The sequence below is a fragment of the Hippichthys cyanospilos genome, chromosome 1 (genome assembly GCF_059441005.1).
Source record: "Hippichthys cyanospilos isolate Australia breed blue-spotted pipefish chromosome 1, RoL_Hcya_1.0, whole genome shotgun sequence".
Classification (NCBI taxonomy): Eukaryota; Metazoa; Chordata; class Actinopteri; order Syngnathiformes; family Syngnathidae; genus Hippichthys; species Hippichthys cyanospilos.
In genome coordinates, this window is record NC_142369.1 from 9151837 (window position 1) to 9170403 (window position 18567).

The 18567-nt window shown below is 40.1% G+C and overlaps 4 protein-coding genes across 5 annotated transcripts; 2 read left to right on the forward strand and 2 right to left on the reverse strand.

The window, feature by feature from the left end:
* Window positions 1-6: 6 nt before the first annotated feature.
* On the forward strand, window positions 7-2753 carry ino80b (INO80 complex subunit B). Its single transcript, XM_088417124.1, has 5 exons — window positions 7-288; window positions 443-617; window positions 681-829; window positions 1867-2039; window positions 2130-2753. The coding sequence occupies exons 1-5, from the start codon at window positions 249-251 to the stop codon at window positions 2616-2618; spliced, it is 1026 nt and encodes a 341-aa protein (XP_088273250.1). The 5' UTR covers window positions 7-248; the 3' UTR covers window positions 2619-2753.
* On the reverse strand, window positions 2641-11945 carry intu (inturned planar cell polarity protein). The gene is made up of 17 exons (XM_088417100.1): window positions 11645-11945; window positions 10897-11282; window positions 10723-10808; window positions 10316-10507; window positions 10109-10227; window positions 9450-9539; window positions 9186-9263; window positions 8938-9106; window positions 7988-8041; window positions 7846-7908; window positions 7586-7765; window positions 6188-6280; window positions 5860-6117; window positions 5317-5411; window positions 5050-5239; window positions 3837-3967; window positions 2641-3736 (listed from the first exon to the last, which is right to left on the reverse strand). Exons 1-17 carry the CDS (start codon window positions 11665-11667, stop codon window positions 3625-3627), a joined length of 2319 nt encoding a protein of 772 aa, XP_088273226.1. The 5' UTR covers window positions 11668-11945; the 3' UTR covers window positions 2641-3624.
* Window positions 11946-12318: 373 nt separating this feature from the next.
* Window positions 12319-14684, forward strand: trmt10b (tRNA methyltransferase 10B). 2 transcript variants are annotated; one of them, XM_088417137.1, is made up of 7 exons: window positions 12319-12630; window positions 12874-12976; window positions 13039-13172; window positions 13378-13530; window positions 13708-13786; window positions 13858-13925; window positions 14331-14684. In XM_088417137.1, exons 1-7 carry the CDS (start codon window positions 12472-12474, stop codon window positions 14583-14585), a joined length of 951 nt encoding a protein of 316 aa, XP_088273263.1. In that variant the 5' UTR covers window positions 12319-12471; the 3' UTR covers window positions 14586-14684. The 2 variants fall into 2 exon arrangements, with proteins under 2 accessions (XP_088273263.1, XP_088273271.1); XM_088417145.1 differs by having other exon boundaries at window positions 14298-14435.
* Window positions 14685-15403: 719 nt separating this feature from the next.
* cxcl19 (chemokine (C-X-C motif) ligand 19) lies at window positions 15404-18436 on the reverse strand. The gene is made up of 3 exons (XM_088427531.1): window positions 16617-18436; window positions 15861-15996; window positions 15404-15628 (listed from the first exon to the last, which is right to left on the reverse strand). The coding sequence occupies exons 1-3, from the start codon at window positions 16666-16668 to the stop codon at window positions 15499-15501; spliced, it is 318 nt and encodes a 105-aa protein (XP_088283657.1). The 5' UTR covers window positions 16669-18436; the 3' UTR covers window positions 15404-15498.
* Window positions 18437-18567: the final 131 nt, after the last annotated feature.

Below are 18567 nucleotides of genomic sequence, written 5' to 3' on the forward strand. Positions count from 1 at the left end.
ATGGCCGGAAGTAGCCCAAATTAGATGTTGTTAGCATTAGCTTATACCTAACAATATAACTTCCGCGTTTATCGCACATTTTCACGGCAGGTCAGACGATTAGTGAACGCGTGTCGCTGTCAAATCCTAATTTCACGGTTACTAAAATACCACATCGGTACTTTGTGGTGGAAGTCTAAATGTTGGGACTTACTTTGCGTGGGTTTGTTGCCATGTACTGAACTGCTTTTGCTACTGTGGTGATTTTAATGGGGAAAAGAAAAGACGTGGTTCATTCCAGGTTTCTCTGTAAGTATCTGCACCTTTGATGAGAATACTCTTTATATCTAACAAATTGAAAGTCTGCAATGCTCATGTGTAACGTTTTGAAACCCTACAATTTTCATGTGAAACACTTTGAGATAGATGGATTTTTCTCAAACCTATCTGTTTTCTCGTGCAGGCGAGGGCAGCGTGGGTCCGCACGGCATGCACAAGCACAAGCATAAAAAACATAAGAGGCACAAGAGGAAGCATCACGGCCTGCCTGAGGTCCCGGAACCCGTCGTCGCCCCTCGCCCGCCCCCGCAACTGCGACTCAAAATCAAGCTGGGAGGACAAACGCTGGGGACAAAGAGGTGAGACGGCCACACGTGACCCTCGGTTGCACAGTCGTGTTAATTGCTGTTTTGATACTTTAGTGTTCCTACTTTCACCGTGCACCCTGGTGTGGCTTGTCCTCCATCACCACTGATGATTGTGGATGATGATGACGACGACGATGATGACGACGAAGATGATGATGATGACGAGCCTTCTGTCCCTCTGGAGCAGTATCGGGCCTGGCTGGGTGAGAATACGTATAGTGAACCTTACTCTGTGATTATGTTGATAGTTTATGAATCGCATCAGCAAGCACTGGATTATATGTGAAGATTCAAAGTGATGCGGATGGAAGGGGAATGCAATTTACGTTGCACACGGAGCTGTGTTTGCAAAGCAAACGAACAAACAAAAAAACCCTTAGAAAAACTGCAAATTGCCCAAGGATAAATATTACTTTTGTTTATAATGAATTACATTTGCTTACTTATATTAATGTTCTGTGATAATAGCTGAGTAAATACAGTACAAGGAGTAGGACTAGCTAAGTTTTATTTTTCCTACTTCCTTTTGAACATATACAGCAAATCTCATTGAACTGAACACACAGACAATTTATTTTGCTACTTTTTTTCACTTTTTAGAAAATCAATTACTTAAAAAATAATATCTGTCGATACTTGTGCACAGAGACATTTTGTGGTGTTCTATGCTGCTTAAAAAAAAAGCTGTTTTTATGGTAAAATACTGGTTATTTGGTTGCCAGACAAGTACTGTTAAATTACATTAACACATTTCATGCTTATGATAATGTTTACAGTTACAAAATGCTCTTTGTAAACTCAACAGTTTTCATACTATTGTTTCACCATAAATGTAGAATATTACCATACGTTAACGGTACTTTTCCTTCGATCAAGTTTCTGGTATATTACCGTAAACCCCCCCCCCCCCCCCCCCTTTTTTTTTTTTTAAAGTAGCACAGTCTCCTTTGCCTGGAACCTTTTCTTTTCCTCCTTCATATTAATATTTAAACCATGAACAAATATTTTATCACTTCTTTTAAAACTGTTTTGTTCTCAGGATTTTGCCCATTTTGTTTGAACAGGGGTGTGTAGACTTTTCATCTGCCTTAGATTTTCACTTCAAACACTTTGTAAATCTGTTGATTGAACGTGTGAACATATTAAATGAACACAAACGGTGTGAACAATTTTGTAAACAGATGTCCTTTTTGTGACTGTTTACATGTACCTGCTTCTACGAATTGTCCATCTGTCACAGATGAAGACAGCAACATGGCCACGTCTCCTCTTCCTGACATGGACTCAGACTCCATGTTAGGAGTGCCCGTGGATGAAGAGGAGAGGTGGCTGGACGCTCTGGAGAAAGGTGAGCTAGATGATAACGGTGAGCTGAAGAAGGAAATTGACGAATCTCTGCTTACGGCCCGGCAGGTGAGGAGGACTTTTTTTTGTGTGTGCTTTTTTTGGAGGGGTGGGGAGTCCGCATTTATGCTCACTTTTTTTTTTTTTTTTGCTTTTCAGAAAGCGCTACTCCACAAGCAGCAGATTCAGCCCCTCCTGGAGTTGCCCATGGGCTACAAGGAGAAGGAGATGACCGCAGAGATGATGCAGAAACGGGAAGAGCGCGCTCGGAAGCGGCGCTTGCAGGCGGCCAAGAAGGCGGAGGAGAACAAGAACCAGACCATCGAGAGACTCACCAAGACCAGCAAGGCCAAGATCAAAAGCACGCGAGAAAAAAAGTCCAAGCAGAACCAGTGCCCCATCGTCCGCTACAACGACTCGGCCCGAGGCGTGACCATCTCCTTCCCTGCGGGGGTCCCCGCTCCCGAGGCCGCGCCGCCCCGTCAGCCGCCTTTGGGCCCCGTGAACTGCGGGGTGAGCGGCTGCTCCAATCTGAAGAAATACAGCTGCTCCAAAACGGGCGTCCCCCTGTGCAGCCTGGAGTGCTACAAGAGGAACTTGCAGTTAGCTGACAGGACTTACATGGACAACCGTATAACAGCACCGTGAGGAAAAGAAGTCGCACGCACAGTTCTCCAAATGGAAGGCAAGATGTGCTTGCTTCAAGCTGTTTATTCGTCAGTACTATATTAAGTTTTCTGTAAATTAACACAAAGATTATTAAACATTGTACAGAGACCAAAATCCTTCCTATGATCCCCTCTTCTTGGCTGGTTACTTTTTCCATTTTTTCCCAATGCCCATAGCACTAGCCTCAAAAGGATAGTTTACATTCAGTGAATTTCAGCCGTAAAAAAAAAAAAAGTTTTCTGAGGTTGGTCTTGCGACATTCACAAGCTGACCCATGAGTTACCATTTTATTCATAATTAATAAAATTACAAAATAATTTTTCATATACAAGTAATGCCTGATGTCATTTTTAGTTGAAAGCAAGTGGCAAAATGCTTTTCTAAAAGATATTAAAACTGCAATAAAATAAGGAAGTTAACAAATTAATATCAAAATATTGAGTTTTCATTGCTGAAAATGGATAAATAATGGAACGGCCCGTTTGAAAGTTATCGTTTTCATCATCAAAGGTTGATATAGTAGGCAAAAAACCTCAACTTGAAAAATATATTTGCATTAAAGAAACAAAATGGCAACTTAAATGATAAAACTACAAATATAGTGAAAAATCTTTGGCATGAACATACAGGAGATTTGAGACAGACCTTCAAAACCAAATTAAAACGACTAAATTTCATTAACATAAAAGTCAAATACAATACAAATTAACTATAATATAAAATATAACACTAGAATAAATCTGGTGTCATTTCAACATCCCGTTCAAGCGACAAAAGCACCAAACCGATGCTGCTTTCAACTTGCAGAGATGTGAAATCCAGGTCCAGAAAGTAAAAATCCTGCCACAGTTTGGCTTTTACCACAGGTGCTTCTAAGCTACTTGCATCAAATGAGCTCATTACCTGTTGAGTGAAAGCACATGTGACTAAAACCAAACTGTGGTAGGGTTTCTAATTTTTGGACCTGATTTTCCCATCTCTGCTTTCAAGTGGACAAACCAAAAGAGAGTCTGAAGGCCGTCTCCACAGGAATCACTGGTACCGAGTCGTGAAAACAAACGTAGACCTCTTGGGGTGCGGGCTTCTGCAACAATCGCCTGCAAGACAGGAATAAAACAGCACAAGTTTCAAACATTCAACCTTTACTTTGGGACAGTGTGGACAAATCATTGTCTTCCGGTCCTCGGGTGGACGTACCCAACGACCCAGTACGTCATGGTGGGAGCTGCTTTTCTCTGGTCTGTCCAGTTTTCAGGTATACACTGGAACCGGATTCCATGCTCTTTGACTGGGCCTAAACCCTGAAGCCTCTCTGCCGCCCCCTGGCCCTGAAACGGGAAAGTTCATGAGAGATAAGATTCAAAGGGATAGTACACTTTTTAGCCATTTTGACAGTAAAAAATAATTTTGTCAAATTAATTTGATAAGTCAATCAACATCTTTAAAACACGTTTTGTCCACCGTTGTCGACTGAAAATGCGCTCAAGAAACAGGTAACTATTTGTGGCTTAGCGTGTCAACGTCACATAACCAAACCCAGAAAACAGGTGGGCTGTGATTACTTGAACCTTGAGCATGTGTGATGTCATTTTTAAAGTCGACAAAAAGTAGCAAAATGGGGTTTTAACCGTGTTGATCATACGCGGAAATGAATTTAGGCATCAAATTAACTATTGACAAAATAACTTTTTATAAGTGTACAATTTCTTTAAAAAAGGTCAAATGTAAAAATGCAAAAAAAACATTTACAAATTGAAATAAATTACAATTTTCAAATGAGTGTTTGAACTTCCTCCAGTACAAACATAAATCAATTACAGCAATAAAAATACATTTAAAAAGAAACCCAAAAAGCTCATGTATGATGATGCTAACCTGACAGGAAAACAGCAAACTCACTCACCATAGTTTCATAAAGGTAAGGTTAAATTTCAGTTTTTGTTTTGTGAACTAAAATATTTTTCAATTTCCGTTTTTTGTTATTTTTTTGTTCACAATAACAACCTTGGTGTCCATGTAGCAGTTATTTGAGGTTTAACAATTATGTATCATTGATGCTAACTCCTGTTAGCTCTGACAGCGTTTTCTGGTTTTGCTAAACATTTGCATTTCAATATAAAACTTTTAATTCTTTCTTATTATATACATACTCTGTATGTATTGCTGTTCACATGCAGTAGAAGTTCTTTAAGGGTTTATAATTATTTAGCATATATGCTAAGCCATTAACTAGGACTCAAAGGAAATTTTGTTGTTTTATGCTAATGCTACACCCACACTAAGGTAGTTATAACAAATAACATTTCTGGGTTTGGCTGGATATTTTGGCGTTTAACTTTTTGAAATTTAACGATTCAATGTTAAGTCAACTTTTGTTTGATATGTCATCATCTAACTTATTTATGCTTACTTGAAGGGGCATGTTTTCTTTGAACACGGCCCGTATTGAGAGACAGCAGCGGTAGAAGTTGCGAATGAACAACGGGTGAATGTCTCCAGCAAGCTGAGCCTCCTCCGTTTGCGTGGGTGCGATAAAGATTCCCTGGACTGTTTCCATGTGCACGTAGTGGAACAAGACGCTGCTGTCACCGGAGCTAAGTCTGTCGCACAAAGAGAAAGACGGGAATGTTCAGCTCAGTGAGTGAACATCCACAAGAAAACGTGAGGGCGCACAAACTTGGTGGCGTTGAGCATCTCATCCGTGTCCCTTCTATTCAAAGATTTCATGAGTGTGCCCAGGTGGAACGGGTTCGAATGCTTCATCCACTGGCCCTAATAGAAAAAAATGAACAAGCAAAACCTTAGTAGACTGTGTTGTCATTATACTGAATTTTCCACACTATAAGGCGCATGTTCAAAGAATGGCCTATTTTAAAACTGTTTTCATATATGGGGCGCATTGCATTATAAGGCACATAGAATAGAAGCTACAGTAGCGGCTGGGGTTGCATTATGCATCCACTAGATGGAGCGAATTTAAAAAAAAACAATCAGATACATAAAATCTTTTTATCAGAAATTAAGAATAAAGATGATTTGGGGAAAGTACTACCTGAAGAATGGGGAAAAAAATACCTCTTGTTTACATGAAATGACTGTTTGGATCAGTGGTTCTCAATCTTTTTTCAATGACAAAAAAAATGCGTTTGAAAAGAGAAATCCATCAGGCAATGAAACCAGTCAGGCCCGAGTTCCAACAGACTTTGATGCTAATGTTTACCTTGAAGATGCTTCCACTCATATCAGGCCAGTCCTGACGCCCACCCGGGATCTTCACTGGTGAAACCGAGCCGGAGTCCGTTTGGCCCTCACCCACCCAGTCTCGGGCCTTCTCCCCAAACAGGCCATCTAGGCGACCCTGGGCGGCGCCGGCTTGCAGGAACCAGTCGGCACAGAAAAGGCGCGGCGCGGCAGGGGCGCTTAGACGATCTTCCATGGCCATCTCCAGGGTCTCCAAACGTAACAGCGTGGCCTTCACCTGAGGGCGCGGCGTGATTAAGAGTTCTGCCGCAAATCCACAAACCTCCTTTTTGCTGCGAGTGCTGCACCTGATCCACGTAGACGCAGTCGGGGCCCAGAGGTGCATCAGACTGCGCCGCGCGGCCTCCGGCCTCCAGCAGCACACACTGCATCCAGCACCGCTGACAGGACACACATACACAGACTTTACACACCGTTCAGGTCGAAATTGAAATTTGATGTCATTCCCTGGTCACCTTAAATATACTAACATTATTAGTAATCAAACAAGTCTTTCTTTGGTACAGCTTCGACAAAGTATTGACACTGAGGATTTTCTGAGCATATGTATTATTGTATATTATTGTACTGAAAGCTTTGATGGAGCAGTTTTTTTATAATAACTTCTTGGTAGATGATTAATTGCTTGTTTGATTGAATTTTACCATGTTCAGTAAGATAACATAAAAAAAATAAATACATGGCTTCTTTCTATTTCTATGTATGTGGCCCTCAAAAGAAAGATTGGACCTCTGATTTAAGCTATGTGCTTTCTTTAATAACAATGAAGTTAACTACTGGAGTTAGCTAGCTAGTTAAAACAAAGCTAACTAAATATGCTGGATGTTTTATTTGTTCAGCTATTGATTGCATTTTTGTATAGGAAATGCTGTATAGATCAAATTTGATTGATAGTTACTATCAAACTAGAGATGCTAAACTAGTGACAAGCTAGCTAGTTAAAACAAAAGCTAACTAATTACTAACTAGGTATTAGCTATGTACGTATCATAAACGCATCCATTTAGAATGATTTTTGGTCTGAATTTTAAGAATGGCTTAGGGCTTCTTATTCTGCAATTAGTTTTTTTGTTTTGATTTTGTGTTTTAAATTCAGTTACTGCCATTTAGCTTTTAGAGATGCCTTGATAGTTTGTATTAGCCTTTATTGTTTAAAAAAGGCTATATGAAATTAGTTTTAGTATTTTTTTTTATTAAAGAGTATTTTATGGAGTATTTGTTAAAGACAAGATAAAAATGGTCACTAAGTACAGTGAAATAAAGTCAATTAGACTAGAATTCTTAAACAACTGTCTTTTTTTTAAGCAGTTCTGTTTTAATTTTATTTTGTGACCAAAAACGTTTTTTCCCAAATGTACTTTTGATCATTTTCTTAATAGGTTTTCAGGCAACTTCAGTTAGTCGTATTTTATTTAAAGGTTTCACAAAATAGTTTTATCAATTGTACTTATTTTGTTCATTTTCGTCAACTTCCTCAACTCTATTCATCCCATAGGTGGTGAAATAGTAATTAAAGGTAAATAATATTACGAATAGCTTTGATTCCGACTTCTAACATACGCATGGCTGGCTCATGTCATGACGCCAACCCATTCTGCATGCACACTTAACTCGGGTGTGGAGAGAGAACAATAATACGTTTTATTAGTCAATGAGGCCCACGGATAGTTTAACTTTTTACTTACCAGGCCCACAATGAGGAGGAAGTGGCGTCCTGGAAGGTGACGCTGGGGAAAGACCTCCCGCCAGATGACAAGGTGGCCCACCCGCTGCCGAGACGCCACGCGCGGCAGGCAGTGGTGCCGCATGTACAGACACGCATCCAGCAGGTCCTCTTTGGGAAGATGGTTGGCGATCAGGTAGGACTACAAAAAATAAGCCTGCGTGTTTAAACCTTTTTGACCGCTTTGAAGTCAAGTACTTAGCGACCCATGATTCTACTCACCTCGTAGAAGAGACACGAGCCAAGGATTCCGTAGAGACGCCTCAGGCCAAACAAGTTTTCTGACTGACAGGTGGAAAAAATAATAAGAACAAGTTCAAGTTGAGACCCGGGAAGGAAAACCTGCAAATGAAACCCGGCTCACCATTTCACCAAAATCAGAGGCCTCAAAGTCAGTGAGAATAGAGTCCACTTCCGTCTGTGAAGATACCACATTCCAATGTACTGATCATAACACAGTGCCAAAATTCTGATTCGCATGAAGATCCTAATACCAAAACTTAAGCACAAACATGACAGAAAACAACAAACACAGCGTCAGTAAAAGTAGTAGAATAAAGACAAAACATGCCACTTCGAATTCTTTGTATTTTCATTGTATTTTCTAAGCTTTCATGGGATTAAAGGTGCCGGTGTGAAACTTGGCTACGTGAGATTTTTTCCCCCCTTTTTTATGTACAATTTATGTAATTGTATTTTGTTCTGCATGCAGTTTATTTCGGGTGGAATTCAATTTACAGTCACTAGACGGCAACATACTATATTGTTTCAAACTACATTAGAAAGAAGAATGAAAACAGGAAATAGTTCAATTCAGCCTAGTTTTTGCTGAAAATTGTTGAATGTGAAACCCTCTTTAATCAAGTTTTTTACACGTTCAAATATCTTTAGATTAAATTTATAATGTATATCTTTACCCATAAATTATTGCACATTGTGGGATGATGTTTCTCTACGGCACAATGCTATTTTTCTTTATTAAAGGGACAATGTGTAAGATTTAGTCCGTTTTTCATTAAAAACGAATAAATTACATCGTTATACGTTTCAAAAACTTGCAAATAAATGTGTTCTTAACAACCAACAGTATGTTTTAAATATACTGTAATCGTAGGTCTAGTTATCATTGAATGATATTTAATGATATTACATGGCTATTGACAGACGGAGAAGGAGTGTGTATTAATAATTACACACACTCCCTTTAAAACCATATACTAAAAAGATTATGGTGTTTTTTTTGGGAGGGGCTACAATGGTGGAGGGATATTTCAATTCACTACAATGAAATAAAAAAAGGACCATATCACTCACTTTGATTTCTATAGGCAACGTGAGCCACTGCGCAGCAGGAAGCCCGTCGAGGAAGATGCTCCCAGAGTTGTCATTGGGCAGTGCCAAGGGGGAATCCTGGATGAGCCGCAGGAAGAACAAGCGGAAAAACTGGTCCAGCTGTGGCACATGCTCCAGCCTACGGAAGGCCCTGTGGAGAGACATCCATCAAACACTTGCTTGAAACATAAGATGTGTCAACCATTTGTCATTTTGCACAAGGAACTGACCTGTCCAAGGATCCGTACATGACTCGTAACGTCCTTACGGTATCCCCAACCAGCGACTGCAGGCACAGCAAAGGAACCCTGCAAGGAAATTCGATCATCTTTAAAGCCAACCAGAAACTTGAACTAACGTTTGCATTATTCCCCCGCTTAATATTGCGATACATTTTTGACAAAAACAAGCAATAAATAAACCCGCTGATTGAGCAGAATGAATTTGTTTAATTGTTCATTCCAACCAGGAAGTCTACGGCAGCAGATGTGTACCTCTCAGCAGGAAGTCCAACCACCAGCAGTGCTTCACCTTCCTTCCAGTAGCCCACGTGCACCAGATGCTTGTCCAACAGCAGCGTTGAACTAAAGGAACAGTCAAGCATGCGGGACAAGATGATTGTGAGAGAACCATCACAAGTTCCCAGTCAACTATAGAATATATTTAAAAATCCTGCTGCTACTCAAACCACTGGTTTAGGTCCTGAATATACTAAAATGACACTAACCTCATTTAGCCAAATTAATCAGTCACAAAAAACGAAATTATTAGTTTCTAATTATTTTATTAAGTAAATGATTATTTAGGTGCACCGAACATCATCAAAAAGAGGGTTTTCCACTTGCCACTGCATAATCTGGCTCCCGTCTGCTTTTTATCCTGTATGGTTGACCGTCTCAAGATACCTGTGATGTCAGCTTCTACTGTGCGTGCCACTTAACGGCAACACCCCATTCCATCGCAGGGTAGCGCTAATATCTAAAATATCGTCAAGACCATCTGCTTGGGAACATTAACCCACTGGGGTTTTTGAGGCCAACAGACGTGAAGCCCAGAGTTCAAAACAAACACGGAGAATCAGCATGGAGCCGTTCTGCTGCATGGAAATAGAATAAGCAAAGAAAAAAAAGTCCGCCTCAGTTGCCTTTGGTACCTGACCACATGTCCTCCTGTGACACTGTCCAGCATGTCACAAAGAGTCAAAAATATTCCTCTCGCGCTCTTGAGCCGAGAAGCCGCTTCTGACTTCGGGTACCGGTACAAGATTTCTTCCTGCATACAACAGAGCGGAGACTGATTTTTTTTTTTTTAATCAAAATTTCAGCATGATATACGACACTGGATGGATCTCAAGACGGACCTCGTCCTGCAGAGAGTTGTCGTCCATTTTAAGTGACAGGTACATGAGCACGTGTGGGACGTGGCTGAGGGTCATCTGCGGTTCGGATGCGTTCTCCCCGAGTAGCAGCGGCACCGGTGGGCAGAGGGGCACGTAGGCCTTGGCCACGGGGGCATTGTGTTTATGCGTAGTTGTCGCCAAGGTCAGCCTCACCTGAAGGAGAAGGTCAATTTCAGCAAACTGTATGGAAAGAGTTTTCATTGTAAAATGAAACTTGAAAAAAGTACATTATCAATAAAACATATATCTTCTTAAGATGGATCTAGTACCTGGAGAATTCAACCTCCCCGCCGCCGCCAAATGAATTCATTTGGAAAATGATTAGAAATAATTGGGAGACTTAGTTGCTGATGATCTTGGTATCACACCTGAGTGGGTCCTGCAATGCACGCCAGAACTTGCTCGATGTTCTTAGTGTTCACGTCCACGTCGTCCACGGCAACAAGAACATCGCCTACAAGATCAGCAGGTTAGGGTAAATGAATCATTATAAGCTTGGGAACCATTGGTTGTCATGGCAACAGCCCACATATTCAGTTCACCAATTAAGATGCAGCCGGACTTGCTGGCTGGACTCCCGGGAATCAGACCGTCCACCCTCAGTATTTCCTCCCCTCCGACCTTGGCCTCATCCGGCTGATGTTGCCGACGCACCACTCCCACCAATGCCTCAAGCAGAGGGAGCGAACCCGAGCCTCCAAGATGTTTTGGGTTGAGGTAGACGCACGCGGTTTTGAGCTGCGTCTTTGAGATGGACATCAAGTCCTCCCTCGCATCCTCTTGATTCCGGGAGCCACGCTGTTTTACCCCTGAGGTTTGAGATGGTGTGTTTAGGGCAGCCACCGCCTCCTCTTCTGCTTCGCTCAGCTCTAAATAGAAGAGCTCGCCATTTTTCTGAACACGGTCCAGCCATGTGGGTTCTGGGTCACTGAAACAAAACGAATTAAGACTTTGGAACATTGAGTGTGATCAAATACATGAGTCATATCTACATTTGAAATTATATATGGGATTCTGTTACTAGGTAAATATATATCATACGTATTCATTGTGCCGAACGGACTAAGCTCTTAGTGAAGATAAAATGGTTTTACTTTTGCCTTAAACATTTGGGGGTAAAAAGCTAAAATAAACCAATATTTGCTTTGTTTTTTTATTTCCTTTCTTGTGTACATTTTAATTGCAACTCATGTGAAACTGTGATATTGTAATATAGTTTTTCCAATTATTATTTTTTTTTACAGCAAGAATCTCTGTTATGCTTAGCATACAAAACAATCTGTTTCTTACTCGCTCGATGACGTATTCGGCATGTTGTCCCCGCGACGTCCGAAGAGAAGGCAACACAAAAGGAGACGGGTTCACAACATGTCGGAAGAGCTTCCACCAAAAGTGGCATTCGAGGTGCAGAGACTTCTAAAGTCCCTCCATTGGTGAAGAAAATTTGTTTGTCAGGAACTCTTACTCCATTTAAATTCTGCGGTCTCGCGTCGAATTTAGCAATATTGTCGCATTTTGTGACGTCACATTTCAGAATCACTACAATACCAAAGAACAAAATATATTATTGATGAAAAAATATTAATCAACAAAAAAAAAAAACCGAAATGTCCTATGATTCGCCTTTTAGTGGCGTGTATGTGAAATGTCGGAGGTAATCGTAGTCGAAATTTCCATTAAGTGTTGACACTAAAGTTGTTGTACTTCCTGTACACTGGCTTTAGCTTCCGGCTCGGAACATTATTCGACAGTTGTGTCGACCGGAAGTAGTCTTTTTAACCACTAAAAATATTACTATTATGTGTGAAAGGAAAATGCAGCAGTAAAAAAATACCATCGTGAAGGTGCATATAAAATTATTGATTCAGAGCTTCTAAAAAAGTACCCAAAATTACATGAATTAGGCTGTTACCCAATTGGCCGAGCCTGCGCTAACGTCACATACGTGCGACAATCACATGGTTTGAAGCAAGCAAGCATTTGTATTGGTTCTTGGTGTTATTCTTTGGCTCATTTTCCTTAAATTTTACTCTATTTTTAACTGTCAAGATGGACATACTGTCATATTAAGATTCATATTTCAAATCGATGTTTTATTATCAGTGTGATACGTGAAAATGACAGAAATTGTAGAAGCGAGTGAAGAGAAGACAAATGGAGTTTGGGAGATGATGCATCTGCTTCACATCGATTTGCTGGAGGAGGAGGAGGAGGAAAACAATGAGGTAGAAGATGCGCTGCGGGGCTCACCTGAGAGAGAACAGCCCCCCCTCTCAGTAAGTTTAAGGGCAGTCTAGTGCTTCTAAAACCCGTAGTCTGTCTGCGGAATCGCTTCTGCTTCAACCTACAAGTGAATGCAATAGTTTTAATGTATCGCTGCAATTTGACGCTCCAACATAACATTTAATCGTACTTTACAATGCAACAAATCGGAATATAATTAACCATCAATGTTTCATTTCGTGTACCTGGAAGCATATCGATTGCTCAATAGAAGGTTGTGTGTTGCCATTTCTCAGAAGAACGTGTTGAGGAAGCAGCGGAACTGGGAGAGGAAGCTGGCTGCCAGGAAAAGCAAAAGAAAGGAGGAGAAACTGAGGAAGAAGCTTAACCGGCTCCCTGGTAAGACCGCACGAAAGTAAATTGCTCATTTTCTTCCTTAACACCTTTGTGTGTATGAAAAGATGAAGATACGGAGCACCCTCAGCTCACCAAGCGGGTTATGAAGGCCCTCACCCAAGAGCGTTTGGCTGAGGCTCGTTTCAGCGGCATCAAAATGTGCATTGACCTCAGTATGAGCCATCGCATGTCTGACAAGGTGCGTGCAACTATTTAAGGTGGAGGTTGGCCAACATTCTTGATCTAGGGACAAACATTTGTGCAACAACTGCCACGTACGTCTGGTGCCAATATGGAAGCAAATCGTTTAGCTCTGGGTCCCTGGATGGCAATTTGAGAACCCCTGTTTTAAATTGCATGTTCAAGACATTTTATTTAATGTTTTTGCGTGTGTTGGTTTGCAGGAGACGAGCCGGCTGGCCGCTCAGCTGCGGCGGCTTTATGGAGCCAATAAACGGGCGCGCAAGCCTTTCCATTTGTTTCTGACAAGTTTTCAAGAGGACAGTCGCCTGCTGGCGGAGTGTGTACGCATCAATGCAGGCTTTCTCAGCTACACGGTAAGTGTAGAAATGAAGAAAAAAAACCAACACGCAAACACAAGTCATTTGGAAACAGGCTTTGCTTTTACTTTGTGGAGTGTAATACATATTTACGACACCAGGTGGTACAGTGGCGCTCTCATAGTTAAACAGAGATTGACTTCTATCTGACAGTCTGCCTTTTTCTTCTTCCAGATGGAAAGAAGAGAGCAAAGCTGTCTGGATATTTTCCCTGCAGAAAGTGTCATCTACCTCTCACCTGATGCCCAAGAAGGTTTTTGAGTCGGAAAGTCACCCGGTGAGAATGAGACCCCCACGCTCAAGACTTCCAATGTGTCCTTTCAGCTTTGGAGAGAGTGGACCAGGACAAGGTGTACGTCCTCGGAGGACTTGTTGACGAAAGCATTCAAAAGGTCGGCAGGTTTTTTTTTTCTTCTTCATCTCCATTTTATTTATATAATGTAGCCCTTTGAAACAAAAATATAGTTTATAATAGTTTGGGATTTTATTTTTGTTTTAGTTGAATTCATAGCATTTGGTTTTATTTCATTTTGACTTTTAGTGTTCATATTCAAAAAGGGTTATTTAGTTTGTACAGTTTGAAACTGCTTAGTTTTAATGTTCCATATTCATGGATTTCTTCAGTTTGAGTGCATATAAAAAGTCTACACACCCCAGTTTAAATGCCAGTTTTTGGAGAGATTATTAAAATGAGACCAAGGTGAATAATTTAATACATTTTCTACTAGGGGTCTCCCTCACATTTTTAATTTGCATGATTTCAGACATTTTCTTGACCTCTAATAACTTGGGCCTAGACGCTGAGCCTCTCCAGGGCCAAAGAACTGGGCGTCAGCGTGGCGAGGCTCCCTATAGACGAATACATGCAGAAGAACCCCAACAGCAAGAACTTCCACTCCAAGATCTTAGCCATCAATCAAGTTTTTGACATCATGCTGGCTGTGTGCGAAACGGGCAACTGGACGTACGCTCTGGACAAGTATTTCCCCAGGGGGAAGGGTTATGTGGTCGCACATGGCATTGACGACGGCGCAGGTGCGACGCAAAGTTAAACACAATGAAAAAAATGTTTTTCAGTTTCAACGCTTTCAATTTGTCTATTTTAATTTATGCAGAAATGTTGTGGAATAAAAAAAACACTATGATCAGAATATTTAGCTCATTTCATTGGGGTTGATTGCAAATCACATCACACTTGCTCATTAATAAGCATTAAGTCCGCATTTTTGGACAAAAGTTTAAGATATGACACATGGTAAGCCCCTACCTACTACAGCTCAAATTGTCCTCATCTGTCTTTTGGGAGATGTGTCGCGAGACAAAATTGTCATAAATTGACAAATTACTCACCAAAAATCAATGAAGACCTCTTCTGATTGCAGGAATAGCAGGCAAAGGTCACAACTTAATAAAAGATCAAATTATAATCAGATCTGCTTTTTCGACGAGAGACATTTAAAGGGCAAAGTTTTCATAACTGGGAAAAAATATCAAATTTTTACACATGAAGGCAATTTAAGCAGTAAGTAGAGGCCTATGACTACGGCAATCAAAATGAGGAAAAAGTGTTTTTGTTGACATTTTTTTAAATGGATTTTTTTGAGTGAATATTTTTCAGAGTATTTATGACTGTGTCCCTTAAATGTCTTTTTCAAAAGGACCTATAGTGCTGGCATGTATGTGTTTAGCTCGTTTGCATTTTTGATTGTGCCAGGTATTTCCCTCGAAATGAATACCTTTTGTAATCCAGTTTTATGATTGAATTAATGTAATTTGCATACATTTTTGTACATTTTTAGCCCTTTTGCGTGATTGCGTTAACCCTATTATGGCTAGCAAAAATGTGAATGGTGGTGCTTTTGGGTGATATTTCAAGAATTTCCAACGAGAGTTTAATGAACTTACGTTTTTATGAGCACAGTAATGTACATGCCCCCCCCCACAAAAAAAGAAAAAATAGTGCAATCATGTCAGTCTCCGGTAATGTGTTCCGGCCCGTGAAAGGAGCTGCTTCTCCAGGACAAAGTGGACCAGCTTCTTCACCCACAACGACTGATAGTCCAGGCAGACCCGGTCGCCACTCACCAGGATGGCGCTAATAAGAAAAGTGGACAACAGAGCATTCAACATTTATTAAGGATTCGGCAAAATGTCAATATGGCAGCATCAGTCAATATTGCTCCAATATTAATCCCCACCCTTAAATTTTTATATACAACTACGTTTTTAAATGTGAAGGAGCCCCAGATAAGAGCCTTGTGGAGAGGTGTTTTTGCAGCAGCTGCCAAATAAGGTTTTGGAAATTGGATGTGGAAACAATTACTCACATGATCTCAGTCTGCGTGCAGTGTGGCCCCTCGGGTACCAACTTGATGCTGCGCAAGTTGTCTGGTGGGATGATCCTTGTCTCTAACCGAAGGCAGCGGCAGTGTGTGTTGTAGTCCCGGCTGATGGGAGGCATGCCTGCCGTCAACAAGGACAGTAGTTATAAAAAAACACTTGAGTGCTGTGCTATCGGTGTTTGGTTTATTAGGAGGCAAATTTTATAAATTAACTGCAGAAGATCATGTACGATCATCTGTTTTATTTCTGCCGAAAAATTGTGTTAACGATGCACATCCATATAAAAATTCACAACTAAAGGCAAACAATGTTGTGGAACGTAGTCATCATAACACAATTTAACAACAAAACATGACAAATAATACAGTATAAATTTTACTTGTGGTGACTGGTAATTATATTTTTAATTGACAATAAATAAGATGCACTAGTGTCCACAAGTTGTTTCATGTTCCAATTAATTTGCTCTTAACTCATTCGGTGCCAAATATATATTTTTACAAAGCTTTAGCTAAAGCGAGATATCAAGATACATTAAATATTAAATGAAAACAGGTCTCGATTTACTCATTTTGTACCACCCTCCTTTATTCTAACGCCTAAAAACAGTGCCTGGGATAGGTCTAGAAAAAAAACAAAACGTAAAAATACATCTTTGGCATTGAATGAGTTAATATAAAAAGTCCACATGAACAAATGTTTTTTCCGCTTTTCAAGTATTGGAAAAAAAATGATCTTACCTCCAACGAAGACAAGAAGGCTCCCAAAGCTGAACAGGGCATAGAACTTCATGATGTCGACTCTGAGATGTATTGGACGTGCGCCTTCTCAACTTGATATTTTAAGTACCAAAAAAGTCATGTGACTTCTGATGAATTCCAGAAAATGGGGCAATTTCTTCACGTGCGCCAAGTAGTCATGGGACAACTTCAGGGTCGAAGAAGGCAGCGTTTGAAGATGACCATCAGAGCACCTCAGGAATGAGTTTCACTTCCACCTCCTCCTCCTCCCAGCAAAAATATCCCCGAGTACAAACCCCTGACTATACCCGAGGAAAACAGTCATCAGACGAAGCAAACTAACAACAACATAGAGGGGGTTTCCTGTGTTTAACAGCAGCTGCAGATATTAATGAAGTAAATATATTTTGTTTTTGTTACTGTTTCCTACACTAAACTTTGCCAAAATTGTTAGGCTTGTTGCAGTTTTTTTTTTTTTTTACCTTTGTGGAAGACAACATGCCAAAAATCATGTAGTTAGAGCATTAACCCCTAAAGGAAATTTTGACCCAATTCGGGGCGTTTTGATGTTTTTAGTATGTGATATCAAAGGAAAAGCATACAAAAAAACACTAGGCTAAAATATTGCATGGAGTGTCAAAACAACTTTCAATCTGCCATCCCTTCTAAATTCCTGCAAATGGGAGGTCGAGAGGTTCACCCTATAGGTGTCAAATTTAGCCTATGTCGGGATCATTTACTGCCATTCAAAATGGGAAATATTGTCAATTTTGGACATATTGATAACCTGATGTTTTATCATGCATTTCACCCGATTTTTGTAGGAATGCATTCAATGGCATCTCGCAAACTCAAGAAATTTTTGTACTGACACCCCAAAACCATCAGGTGGCGCTAGCGGCCAACTTATGACATTGGTAAACCTTTCAACGACTTCCATGATTGGCTTATCCTGGACTTCCATAATGCAAAAGTCATCAAAAGTCATAAAACTGGTTGACAGATCAATCATCCTCGAATGGTGTCGAATAAAAAAAAAAAAAAATCCAATCTTTAAATTACCATTTATAAGACACACCTGTACTTTTGACCTTCATTTTGAGAAAAAAAGTGTGTCTTATATTTGCGAAATTATGGTATTTGTGCCGTATGATACTACAATGGCGTAATTAACTTTTTTTTCCCCCGTCGGCCCATTTAAAGCACTGAGTAGAGCATATTCTTTTAGTTTTTATCAATAACGTAGTTAGGAATTTCTGCTATCTTGGTTTGTGTTGCTAATGCAGAATCATGTCAGGTTCTACACGTATCCCGTCAGAATTTTAGGATTTGTTTTTTCCCCACACTTTTACCTTTAAAGTAATATTAGCCATTTTTATAAGTCTAAATTTGTAAAAAATATATTTATGACTTGACAATATTACATGATACAGTATATGAAATAAAAAATCTCTGGCATTTGTGTGTCTTAAATTGAGATATGAGGAAGAAACCATGTTGCGAAAAATATCAACTACTGTGTTATATTAAAACTCCATTATAAATAAACTGCTTGTCTGGGGCAACAAGAAAACAGATGAACATGAAGCCCAGATCACATTTACAACTTACAACATGTTTAGTAATGTAAACAATATCTCGAGTGTGACTAAAGGGATTTCATTATTCAATTGCAATAAGTTGCAACACTTGTACTTCAGCAGTGTGAGTATTTTTTCTTCTCTGTTTATTATTGGACATATCAGCATAACTTTCACATCCTTATTCTTGTCAGTCCTGGTTTTGAGGGCTCATGACAAGTGGTGATGAGCAGGTCATCGTGGCTTGATCATGCAAAGCCTCAAGAAAAATGAACCGTATGACTATAAAACAAAGACGTTCAGATAACTCACAAAACACCGATTATCAAATTTGAAGACGTCACGTGTGGCGGAAGGGACAATAACGCACT

Bases quoted from the DNA above. Each gene is read 5' to 3' on its own strand.
- intu (XM_088417100.1), bottom strand. From the start codon at position 11,667: ATGCCGAATACGTCATCGAGCGA. The intron at 11,283-11,644 runs GTAAGAAACAGA...GTTTTGTTTCAG, and splicing joins CCGAATACGTCATCGAGCGA to TGACCCAGAACCCACATGGC. The intron at 9,540-10,108 runs GTACCAAAGGCA...CTGTTCCTTTAG, and splicing joins ACAGGAGGACATGTGGTCAG to TTCAACGCTGCTGTTGGACA.
- cxcl19 (XM_088427531.1), bottom strand. From the start codon at position 16,668: ATGAAGTTCTATGCCCTGTTCAGCTTTGGGAGCCTTCTTGTCTTCGTT. The intron at 15,997-16,616 runs GTAAGATCATTT...TGTTGACGGCAG, and splicing joins CCTTCTTGTCTTCGTTGGAG to GCATGCCTCCCATCAGCCGG. The intron at 15,629-15,860 runs GTGAGTAATTGT...TTTTCTTATTAG, and splicing joins TGCACGCAGACTGAGATCAT to CGCCATCCTGGTGAGTGGCG.
- trmt10b (XM_088417137.1), top strand. From the start codon at position 12,472: ATGACAGAAATTGTAGAAGCGAGTGAAGAGAAGACAAATGGAGTTTGG. The intron at 12,631-12,873 runs GTAAGTTTAAGG...GCCATTTCTCAG, and splicing joins GAGAACAGCCCCCCCTCTCA to AAGAACGTGTTGAGGAAGCA. The intron at 13,173-13,377 runs GTGCGTGCAACT...GTTGGTTTGCAG, and splicing joins GCCATCGCATGTCTGACAAG to GAGACGAGCCGGCTGGCCGC.
- ino80b (XM_088417124.1), top strand. From the start codon at position 249: ATGGGGAAAAGAAAAGACGTGGTTCATTCCAGGTTTCTCT. The intron at 830-1,866 runs GTGAGAATACGT...CATCTGTCACAG, and splicing joins GCAGTATCGGGCCTGGCTGG to ATGAAGACAGCAACATGGCC. The intron at 2,040-2,129 runs GTGAGGAGGACT...TTTGCTTTTCAG, and splicing joins CTCTGCTTACGGCCCGGCAG to AAAGCGCTACTCCACAAGCA.